This window comes from Monosiga brevicollis, genomic scaffold (genome assembly GCF_000002865.3).
Source record: "Monosiga brevicollis MX1 MONBRscaffold_27 genomic scaffold, whole genome shotgun sequence".
Lineage (NCBI taxonomy): Eukaryota > Choanoflagellata > Craspedida > Salpingoecidae > Monosiga > Monosiga brevicollis.
Window position 1 is genome coordinate 256,617 of NW_001865064.1, and position 11,896 is coordinate 268,512.

General features: G+C 53.4%; 2 protein-coding genes across 2 annotated transcripts; both read right to left on the reverse strand.

The window, feature by feature from the left end:
* Positions 1–2,153: 2,153 nt before the first annotated feature.
* On the reverse strand, positions 2,154–8,554 carry MONBRDRAFT_33929 (uncharacterized protein; the record flags this gene model as incomplete). Its single annotated transcript, XM_001749033.1, has 18 exons — positions 2,154–2,542; positions 2,634–2,838; positions 2,973–3,023; positions 3,159–3,288; positions 3,378–3,463; positions 3,554–3,772; positions 3,883–4,287; positions 4,705–4,905; positions 5,017–5,237; positions 5,329–5,368; positions 5,470–5,545; positions 5,619–5,717; positions 5,905–6,050; positions 6,417–6,461; positions 6,573–6,861; positions 6,940–7,204; positions 7,655–8,102; positions 8,264–8,554. 18 exons carry the CDS (start codon positions 8,552–8,554, stop codon positions 2,361–2,363), a joined length of 3,399 nt encoding a protein of 1,132 aa, XP_001749085.1. The 3' UTR covers positions 2,154–2,360.
* A 1,799-nt stretch (positions 8,555–10,353) lies between these two features.
* On the reverse strand, positions 10,354–11,625 carry MONBRDRAFT_28576 (uncharacterized protein; the record flags this gene model as incomplete). The annotated part of the gene is made up of 6 exons (XM_001749034.1): positions 10,354–10,581; positions 10,673–10,751; positions 10,778–10,908; positions 11,057–11,219; positions 11,305–11,431; positions 11,523–11,625. The coding sequence occupies 6 exons, from the start codon at positions 11,623–11,625 to the stop codon at positions 10,354–10,356; spliced, it is 831 nt and encodes a 276-aa protein (XP_001749086.1).
* Between the last annotated feature and the right edge of the window lie 271 nt (positions 11,626–11,896).

Below are 11,896 nucleotides of genomic sequence, written 5' to 3' on the forward strand. Positions count from 1 at the left end.
ACACGTGTGTACAACTGCCCGTGTGGGTTTGTTTATGCCGTGGGTAATTGTGGCCAGCTCAACCAGGTGTCGACTTGTCCCAATTGCCGTTCAAGAATTGGCGGGCAATCCAACAACACGCCTCGACAGGCTGGAATCATCATGCCTGGCTATCGCCCACCTGTTCTCCAAGCTGCAAATCAAACACCGGCCCCAATTCGTTCTGTACAACCTGCCACGCTTATTATTTTGGACATCTTGTGCAGCGTGAGCCTTTTGTTGGCCACAGAAGTGAACGCAGCCGTTGTGGCTGAGATAATTGAGCTCCGTACAGATGCTGGCGGTCTGCTCTGTACCCGATTTAGCGTCCGCATGCGTCAGCTGACGACACTGTGGGGGTTGACGCTGGAAGAGACGAGCCATGTCCTGCATCGACTGGTGCAGGACCTGCCCCGTGATTTGCAAGGTCATGGGATTCCAACCACTACGGCTGCGCGAGATGCCTTGGAGACCCACCTGCAGACGAGTTGGACCCAGCAGCTAGCAGACCCTCGGACGGCACACCAAGCATGGGTCGACGTGTGCACCGCAGCTGATGCGTCACGGCAAGAGGTGTCGCATTTTGCGTTGTGGCTACAGGAACGACACGAACCTGATTCTGAGCTGGAGGAAGCGTTCCGCTTGGCCCCTGCAGTCACTTGGCCTGCTCTTGAAGGCCGCCTTCGATCCGATGCTCGCGTTGCATCAGCCTTGCCCTTGCTACCGGCCGTTGTGCAGGTTCAGCCCATGCTCTTCCACGCGGCACAGCTCTGGCCGTTGTGGGGTGCGTGTGCGCAGATGATGCATGCCGCTGACAGTCAACTTCTACAAGCCGATCAAGTCCAAGCCATGCGCTTGACGGATGTGATCAACAGAGGCCTTGTGGAGAGCTCGGCAATTGAAGGCTTCATCACAGCCTGGAACACGCTTCAGTCCTCGGCTCCGCATGACCTGCTCGGGGCCGACGAAGATAGCCCTCACGGCCGCTTTGAGTGTCGCGAACTGATGCCATTGCCCGCGCTTTCATTGAGCTCACCTGCAACAAGACTCCTCCCCACAGAGGATGCTGATGGGGATCAACTGCGCGCCCTTCTGGCGGCCCTGATTGCCCAGCACAACAACTGCTTGCAGCAGCTCTTATCGGCTGCGGGCCAGCGGCACCATGTCTTGTTGGCGCAAGAGCCACGGCGCGCTTTTGCACCTCAGGTACCCCTCTCCGACTGTGATGCCAGCTGCCTAATTTCGCTTGAGAATGCCGCTACTTTGGATGACATTTGGCTTCCGTATGCCATGCGCGCCCCGGGCTTTGGAAATGGGCTGACACTGATTGCCGATTGGCGGGCACTGGATGCGATCTTCTATTATAAATTTGTATCGCACAAGTGCCTTGTATCCAACGAGTCGGTGCCGGCCTTTGCGTTCTGGCAGCCCGGTGTGGCTTTCATTCGTGCTTTGGCCAATTTCAGCCAGTGCCAAGTTCCGTTGGCAGAAGAAGCAGCGCAGGCACTGATGGAGTCGCAAATGCGTCTTGCCCTTACACCCGCACAATATTTGCTGGAGTATCTGGTCAGCCATGACAGAGAATTAAGGACTTTGAGTCGGGATGCAACCTTGGAGCAAGCGCTGAGGCATCTGAAAGATCAAGGCGCCATGCAGACAGCTCATGTCAGCTCTGTCATGCCTCGACTTTTGCGCGACGTTGAGGGTTTGGTGAACGTCTTGTGCCGCCTGGAGCTGGAAGTTCGACCTGGTCGTTTGCGTCTCAGAAACTTTCCTGATACTCTGGAGCCTGATCTGGCCCGACGCGTTCAAACAGCACGCTCACGCCACCCATCAGACTTGTGGTTGCGCCTCCCTGACGCACTGCGTCGCGTCATTGTGTACGTTTGGCCCATGTACGACCTTGGGGAACAAGCTTTCCAAGCCGAGCTTGGTCTCTTTCTTGATGAGGAGGCGATGTTCTTTCCTCGTTTGCAAGGAGTGGACCCCGCAGACATCTTACCAGCGGAGCTGCAGCTGAAGCACGCGTATGCATTGTTATGTTGGCTTCAATCACGAGACTTGCGGGGCAGCAATGCGCGCATTGTGCGCACCGTGTAGTGTAAAGCAAATTTTCAGACCAGGTTCGGTTCATTGAACGAAATTCCAATTGAGAATGTCAAAACGTCAGGTGGGAAGAAAGTAACCACACGACATAACCTTGCCACTGCTATTTCAATTCACAACTTGCATCTCAGCCAAACTCTACCGCACGCAGATCATGCTGAAAGGGATAGACGGTTGCAATGTGGTTGCTTCAAGTGTGTCGGCACTTGCGAGTCTTGTTTGCGGCAAACACAGACTTATGACAGACGCTTGGAGTTTGCGCCTCCCAAATGAGGGCGCTTGGCAGCGACCTCGGCATCTGAGGCTAGTGCTGGCCGCTTTTCTGATTCATCTGTATCCAGTGACCGAATGCTGCGCCACACGAAATCCAATACATGGCTTTGTTGAGCCAGTTTCTGCAATCGCTGAAAGTGGCGTTCTAAAAAAACGTACAAGCAATGCAACACGTCCATGGTTCGTGAGCTCAAACTTGGGCTTCAGCTAAGAGAGGGGTGAAGATTTTCACAGACCGGTATAGGCAATGAGTGCATTGACGGTGCGACCCAGGGCTGGGGTCTGCGCCAACTTTGCAACATCGTGTGTTGCTAAAACGTGGTGCAGCAACGTTTGCGCAAGCAGCGCCGAGCGACTGTTCACATTCCAATCCTTCATAAAGCCCAGGAGAAGCTGCAGCTGTTCTGTACCCAAATCTGCAATTATAGTTCGTAGTGCATCCTATCGATTACAGCCAAATGGCAATTGCAGTGCAAGTCATGGGATGAGCACGAGTTAAGGCCAATGTATGCCAAAGCTAACAAAGTCCTCAACAGTAGAAAAACGCGTCCTAGTCAACATATTCTTGACCATACCTCCTGTTCACGCTCAACCAAATTGCGCGTCAGCTTGAGGATGGTACGTGGCTGCACCCATCCAACTCGCACGCCGTGAGATCAGATGCGCCCCGAGCCAAAAAAAAAAAATAAAAAATAAAAAAAAAAATGAAAATAAAAATGCAAGGAAAGCAAAACAAGAAATTGAAGCTGAGCAACACATACGCGCTCAAGCCGCAAAGCCAATTTGAAGGCCTCAGCATGCTCGTCTGCTGCCATCAGGTTGTCCAATTCCTGACTGAGCTGCATTTCTTCCTCTGTCTGGGCTTTGGCATCATCCTCCTTTTCCAGTGTGCTACACATCACCACATTATGATCAGGCTTAGAACCACACAAGCATGTAGCCAGAGCAACTACCAGCTGCAAGTCAGGCAAGACACATACTCATCTCGCCATAGAACCAGCGTTCCATCACTGGCACCGCTGACGATGGCATTTCCCTCACGATCCGCCGCCGACAATGCCCAAATCTAAATGTATTGCAGAGCGCAATGATGATAAGGAATAGTAAAGTTAAAAAAAAAAAAAAAAGGTAAATGAAACACAAAAGTGTGTCTGACCTTGTCTTCGTGCGCATCAAAGGTGCCGGCGCAATCAGCGGTTTTGAGATTCCACAGCTGCAGCAGACCGTCTGAGCCGCTGCTAATCAGCTGTTGACCTCGGGTCACAAAGCGTACATTCAACACCGAGTTGGAATGCCCTTCCAGCGTCCGCAGGCAGGTTCCCGTCGCCAAAGCCCAGACGCGAACGGTCGTGTCACCTGAAGCCGACGCCAAAAGCTATTATCCCATGCGCATAACAAGGAGACGAAATGGCCAGCATTTAGTGAAGAAGAGTAGTGCGAGCCGAGCGCGTGTCGGGTAGGAGGTCAGACGCAAGCCATGTATACCTGGTCGACGGGGGAGAATGCAATGGACCAGACCCCGCGCTTGTGACCGCGCAGGGTCTGGCGCTCGGCGCCTGTTGCTGCGTCCCACAGCTTAATAAGCTTGTCCTGTGAAGCCGTTGCCACCAACTTGTCGTTGGGTGCCACGCAGATGGCGTTGACATCCTTTTCGTGGGCACGAACGGTGTAATCGGCCTTGAGCTCAACTACCTCGCCTTCAGCCCGTTGTGCAATCGGATCCAGCTTCCATCGCTTGAGCGTTGTATCCGTGCCAGTGCTGACCACGAACGCATTGCGTTTGCACGAAAAAGCCACGGCGCCCACGGCGTGCGCATGGCCCTTGCCCACGCCTACAGGCTCAAAAACACCTGTGTCCTCGTTCGGGTACCAAATCCGTACAGTGTTGTCCTAATCATGTTGCCCACAGACACAGACACAGACACAGACACAGACACAGACACAGACACAGACACAGACACAGACACAGACACAGACACAGACACAGACACAGACACAGACACAGACACAGACACAGACACAGACACAGACACAGACACAGACACAGACACAGGCACAGACACAGACACAGGCACAGACACAGACACAGACACAGACACAGACACAGACACAGACACAGACACAGACACAGACACAGACACAGACACAGACACAGGCACAGACACAGACACAGGCACAGACACAGACACGGACACAGACACAGACACAGGCACAGACACAGACACAAGCACAGAAGTCACAGTCCAATCGTAAGTTCGGGGATGTTGATACCCGTGCTGTAACCAGGAAATGTTCGAGGAGACTGACCTTGCTGCCTGAAGCGATGAAGCGGCCGTCAGCGCTCACGGCAAGCGTCAAGACAACGTCATCATGGCCGTGCAAAGGTGTCGCGTTCATTGTGGCAAAGTCAACGGCATACAACGTTGGGCAGTTGGTGGCTACCACTGCTACATTGTCCGATCCTTGCACAAAGGAGGCGTCCAAGACGTCATCGTAATGCCCCATAATCTGAAAAATGGGGAGGGGTGCGAAACATCAGGCAAAACAAGGGCGCGCGCAAACTCTCGCCTTGGTTGGTGAAAGGTTCTGCCTTGGCTGACATTTTTAAGGGATACGGACCGTGCGTGTTCGTTGCTGTGTTTGCATGTCAAAGATTTGGAGCTGTTGGTCGTGGGTGAGGACGACAGCGGTCTCATGCTCGTTGTACAGCAGGATCTGACGCATGTGGGAGGGCACCTCCCGAGGCAGTAGGGCCTGGGCAGCAAGTTCTTTGCCACTCTTCAGGTCCCAAATACGAAGACGCCCCTGCTCGCCCACGGTCACAGCAGCGAGGTCCGAGCCTGTGTGTGCAGGCCAGCATGAGCATCAAATGTGTGCGGGGAAAAGCCGCCGGCTTGAAGTCGGAAGAACGGTAGAAGGGTCATAACAAACCAAAATTTTGGGCCGGCACGAGTGCCATGTCCTCAATCACCTGTGTACCCAAGTGCGTGAGTGGGAGGGGAGGAGGAGAAAGTGAGTGACATCGCCTCTTGGGAGCCCATGAACGGGATGGCGGAGCAGGCCCGAACGAACTTCAAACGTGGGGACGGTATCAAGATTTTGACCCGTAGCCACATCCCAGGTCATCATGACGCGGTCACGGCTGGCCCTGCACAAGTAGGAGATGTGGGCGCGATGAATGGGAGTGCAAGCACGAAGTGTTTGCGGTGGGGCAGACGTACGTGACCAGTTGCTTGCCAGTACTGTCAAACTGGATGGCGGTGACGACCGACATGTGACCTTTGAAGACCTTACGGGCTTTGCTCTCGTTGAGGTCCCAGCTGCGGACGTGGCCATCATCGGCTGCAGTATAAAGGTGTAGACTGTGGGGGTGAAAGGCTACGAGGCTATGGTTGGGTCAGAATTCGTCAGGATGAACCAAGGATCAGAAGCAAGCGGGATGCATGGTGCGTTGCGTTGCGTGTTGTGTGTGTGGTGCCAGATTGAGGGTTTACGATGTCAACGTACGAGACGATGCCTTGAGAACCCTTGAAGTTGTGAGTGCAGAAGCCTTGGCGCACGTCCCAAACTTTGATGGTGGCATCGGCCGAGCCCGTGGCAAGCAGGGTGGAAGTTTTGTCAAAGGACATGGCCAGCACAGGAGCCTGGTGGGCCTGTGAGCAATGCCAGCGTAGCAACGGGATTGAAACAGCGATGAGGGCATGGGCGGCAGCTTTGAACAATGTGCAGTTGGGGCCTGGACCAGACAGAGCAAAGCAAAGTAGGGTAGGCGGACCTTGAAACTACGTTTCATTTCGAGTGTGCGCCAGGACCACACCCGGATCATCTGAGATTGGCTGGCGACGGCCAAGGTCTGGTCGTGCCGGATGGCAAGAAAAAAAGTAAAATCATGCAACATAGAGAGGTGGAAGAGACGGTTTAAACGGTTGTCGGGTAAGGGTGTGTGGGGGTGAGTGGAGGGTCAAGTGGGAAAGAAAAAGTCAAAGAACAACAAATTGCCTGGGGTTTACTGTACGTACGTCGCCATCCGGGGCAAGAGCAATGCAGGTCACGGCACTCGAGTCCTTAAAAAAAAAAAAAAAAATAGGCAACAAAAGAGGTCGGTGTGGATTAGGGTCTTGAGACGAGACATGTCATCGCGGCAGCTATCAGCGGGCGTTGCGTGCCAATCGTACGCCATCGATACTCTGCAGCTTGCGACCGGTCTGTGTATCGATTTGGTTGACCTCGGTGGCGCAGATGGCAAAGATGGAGGTGCCATCCTCTGTCACTTGCAAATTCCCACCGGTGCACAGCGCTTCAGCACGCGCAGCCACTTTATAGCTGAAACACATCAAGTGCATCAGGGCAAGCGTGAGGCCGAGGGCATTTCCGGGCGGATGCGGTGTGAAGCAGGGGTCGTACGAGGTTTTGAGCTTGACAGGCGCCGTCTCTGCTGCCTCGGCCATGGTGCCGATTTGTAGCCTTTCAAACCCCACCAACAGCTCTTCAAACAAAGACTACTTCAAGCTATCCAAGGGTCGAGACCGTCTCAATCCAGACCAGGCAATCTCAAACACGGGACTCTTCACCGCGCTGCCGTTTCGAGTCTCAGGCGCGTTTGTGTGTGTGTGTGTGAGAGGTGTGAGAGAGAGAGAGAGAGAATGTGTGTGTTGAGCTGAATCACAGACACGTGTGTGTGAACAAAAGGGAGAGAGAGTTTGAGAGAGAGAGTTTTTGAGAGAGAGAGAGAGAGAGAGAGTTTCAGAGAGAGAGGGAGAGGAGGGAGAGAGAGAGAGAGAGAGAGAGAGAGAGAGAAGAGAGAAATCTTTTTGCAACAAACAGGCATGAAAAGGATGACAATGAAGATGTCAGATGAAAAATGGCCAGAGGCAAAAGGGTTAGCAGTGTGGTTGCCCTTGCTCTGATCCCATAAGGATGATGATGAGATCGAATGCGCATACAAGCATGAATTGGGTGGGTCGGTCTGGCCTGCGAGCTGGGTGAGGGCCAGTTCTGAAAGACCACAAGACATCATGTTGCTCTGGAAAACATACGCACTGGCTCGGGGGAAACAACACAACTGGATCACACCGATCTCGGCTTACACGATGGAAAAAAAGGTTTAGACATCACAAAGAGACACATGTCAACAAAGCACAACAAGACATCTGCGAGGGCCAAATTACATGAAAGTGCAAGCACCGATACATTTGGGTTCTGTTTCACCGGGCTGTGAGTTCGAAGGTTGTTGATGATGTGGCACACTACCCTGCACACGTGTGGCTGAACGTGTGCTTGCTGGAAGTGTGGTTGTTGAACGTGTGGTTGTTGCGCGCGTGCTTGTTGGACGTGTGCTTGTTGGACGCGTACTTGTTGGACGTGTGCTTGTTGCGCGCGTGCTTGTTGGACGTGTGCTTGTTGGACGTGTGCTTGTTGGACGCGTACTTGTTGAACGTTTGGTTGTTGCGCGTGTGCTTGTTGGACGTGTGGTTGTTGGACGTGTGGTTGTTGGACGTGTGGTTGTTGAGCGCGTGCTTGTTGGACGTGTGCTTGTTGGACGTGTGGTTGTTGGACGTGTGCTTGTTGGACGTGTGCTTGTTGGACGTGTGCTTGTTGGACGTGTGCTTGTTGGACGTGTGCTTGTTGAGCGCGTGCTTGTTGGACGTGTGCTTGTTGGACGTTTGGTTGTTGGACGTGTGCTCTCGTGAAATGGTTTGCTTGAGCTTGCAGCCAACGGAGGTTCAAACAGTTCATGTTCACGACAGAATTCTTCCAGCCAATTCCTTTGCCATTCAGCACAAAGGTTTGTCAAGTCTCCAGGGTTGAGCCTGTGATGAAATCCGCTCAGAAACCCGTAGAGATGAGATTTATCCTTTCCATGAACAATCTCCATAGTCTCATCAAGGCGACGCAGCTGGATGAAGACGATGACAATGGGCATCTTGCGGCTGATCAAAAAGAAGTCTCGGTATTCAGGTTTCACTCGACCATAAAATTTTTCCAGGTCCTCATGGATGTTTTCAAATTCTTCAAGCTTAGAATGAAGTACATCATGGTCCATGTCGATAGGGCGGTCGCATTTGCACACGAGGCGTTCGAAGGTCTCTAAAACACAATCAAGGTACTCTTTGTCGATGATTGGAAGATCATCCTTCTTGAGGTTAGTATGACACATGTTTCCATCAACATGATCAAAACAATTGACCATTTTGTGAAAATCCTTCACCTCGCTCGTCTGTTCTGGCAAATACTCGGCAATCAAGCGCACGAACGAAAACACAATCGCAAAGTGCCTGGGACAGTTGTAAAGGAAATTGTGCCACTCTTCGAAAAAACGCCTCTTCAAACGCAAGATCTCCAGCAGTCGCTGCACTCCCCAGCGCTTCTGTTTATTTGTGAGCATGATTTTTTTGCTATCAAAGACACAAAGCGAAATGAGTAAGTTTAAAATCATCCCTCCATTATAAAACATATGACAAAAATGAAATTGTCATCATAAATTGTCCTGATGATTGTCATGATCACATAATGCAGTTTTTTCTTTGTTTGTGTTTTGTGTGTGTGTGTGTGTGTGTGGAAGAGAGGGTGGAAGGAGGTGGTGGAATTCCCACTTGTCCCAAGTCGCATTTAACATGGTGCAGACGTACTTATCATCATGAGAGGTCTGCAACGAAGCAAACCCAGAGTCGGTCGCCGCCATCTTGGCAAATTGAATCACACGAATGAACCACCTCTGTCTGGGAGGGAAGAAGAAGAAAATGAGACCCAAACAGGTTGAAGAGTGTTTATACCTTACGTTGCCTTACGTTTTCACTGAGAATGGGCCACGTCATCAAAGATAAGCTGGGTCAGGAGTCGGGCACTGCCATGAGGAGCTTGGGAAAGTAGCTGACATCCAAAGCAGGGGGGGGGGGTGACCCGACGCCTGCCGTTTGATCAAACGGGAAGCCGGGCGATATGCCTGTGATCGGTGACACGGCTGCCGATGGTGAACGATGGTGGTCTACCATCGCTTGTTCTCTTGCGGGCGATGCCGTACGCTTGATTTTCTCGTGGGCGCCGCCGCTGACCTGCTTTGACCACACCAAGGTGGCTCGTTGCCAGTTGATGTGGGATTTTCCCCTGTTTTTCTTCCGGCCCGCGCCCCTCGCACTGCCAACGCAGTTGTTTCCCAGCGCTTGATCTCTTGCAGATGAGGCCAGGCGCCTCACCTCGGCTTGGGTGCCGCCAAATCGGGTTGGCCTTCTTCATCGTAACGGTCACCAACGGTCACTAGCCAGCAGCGCCAAAATTTGTTCCCGCCACCTTGGCTTCCGCTTGCCAGCTCCTGGTCGTCTGACCGTGCACTTCTTGCCCTGCCGACGCAGTCGTTCCCCAGCGCTTATACCTTGCAGGTGGGGCCATGCGCTCCACCGGGGGGCGCCGCCATATCAGGTTGGCATCGTAACGGCTAGAAACGGTCGGGTAGTTGTCAGCGACAATTTGCTGATACCTTGGCTGCGCGCTTACCATCCCTCCATCCCCTCCTGGCCCCACGCTCTTGTCGCCCATTGCCGTCCGTCCTTGCCGTGTCGCCTCGCCCGCGTCGGTAGCCTTCCCCTCTTCCTCCCCCCTTTTTTTTCCTGATCCAAACAGCTTCTGCTTGTCTGGCTGCCATTGTGTAAAGAGTTTTTTTTTTTTTTTTGTCAATGTTTTTGTTGATTCGCGAGGCCACAATTGATCACCATAACATCACCATTCTTCCAACCCTCGAGAAGCACCGCCGGCCCACTGTCGTGCCAGACATCATCCTGCGCTGAATGGCGAGGGGCATGGGCTCTTTGCGTGCCTGGCCCTCTGCCCTAGACCTCCACAGCGTCCGCCACCTCATGCAAGCAAACATCACGACCGATAAAAATAAAACTCGACTTGTCCTGCCGCCAGTACCACGCCATCAAAGCCTAGCCTAGACCATGCAAACGGCACCCCCCGTGTCTATACAGTTGCGTAGATGCGGGCAAAGAGGGCCAGCTCAGAGGGCAGAGCAACTGGTGTATAAACAGGCCAACCAGCCTGCGTGGCGTGGCGCCAGAGCCGCGCCGAAGGGGTAATGGCCTTGGCCGTGGTCATCAGGGACATGAAGGGAATGTCGTTGCCACTGTTGCCATAGCCAATGGTATACTCGAGCTCGTGCAGGACGGGATTACCGCGAAGCCGCCGGCGCTGCGTGCACACCACGCCGACCTCGTGAGGCATCAGAGTGCAGGGGCCGTTCTTTTTCATTTTTTTTTTTAGAGAGTAAAGATCGCCGTACCTTTTCCTCAGCCACGCATACGGCGCCGTCGATCTGACCTGTGGCGCGCGGGATTATGGGATAAGAGGGGCACGCCATTCTACTGCGACGGTTTGTGCCGGGAACCTGCCTGTCACGATGCCTTTGGCATTGATCAGTAGGCGAGTGCCTTCCAGAGCGTTGGCTTTGAGGACATCAAAGACCAGCGAGCGGACCAGCGGCTCGAGGTTGCCCGTCACAATGCCAACGTAAAAGCCCTACCACGGCCGAGCATGTCAGGGGGCAAAGCCGGTGCTGGTTTACTATTATCTCTTTCCAAAAAAAAAAGAAAAAAAAAAGAAAGAAGAGGCGTAGAACTGATGGTGACTCCCCGTTTAAGGAGCCCGATCAGAAGAAAAGACGTACCTCTGCCTGGTAGGCGCGCAGTTCGGCAAGTACTTGAGGGCGAATGTTGCGTGCCAGCACCTCGCTCGTGCGTTGACCCGCCAATTTGAGATCAGGCGCCTTGAGACCCGCTGTAGCATGCCAGGCCAGAATTTTGACCGCTGCGCTTTCTCCGCGGACGGCTCTGGGAGTGGCAAAGGACATTTGAGGGGCCATCATCAGCACCACCACGTCTCGACCCGATTCAATCAAGGTGCGGCCAAGCGTACTGGGTGGCCATGGCCAAGAGGAGGGCAAGCGGATAGGTCCCAAGGCGTAAAAACTTGGTCAATGAGGCGGGCAGCTGATGCAGAAAGTACCAGCAGGCATGATGCATGTCACCATCCAGGATCGTGCCTAAAATCAGCGTGAACAATCTGGCGCGTGAACAATCTGGTGCGCGAGCGGCGTGGACCAAATCATTTGCGCAAGCCGGCGCGGCGCGCACCGTCAAGATCAAGGTACAGCCCGGCAATAAAGCCATCCGCACTCGTCGCGTGACGCCCATTCCAGGGCACGGCAGCTGTGGGCAGGCTTGATCCGTGGGCCATGGTGTCGATCAGTGGCGCAACTGGCTCAAGGAACAACCAGAGGGCGTTGATGACTTTCGGTTAGCATCTATACATCGAGGCAGGCTGCTTGAGATCACCCCTGGCTTCGCTCTTTCCTGACTGCTGCTTGACTCACCCAGGGGGAAAGTTTCGATTCCGTACCCACTGGCGTTCAGCGCCAGCGCCAAAATTTTCTTGTCAACAAAAGCGCGCGCGTTGAGCTTGGTGGGAAGTTACACACACACACACCTCGCCTGCATGCGCTTCCATC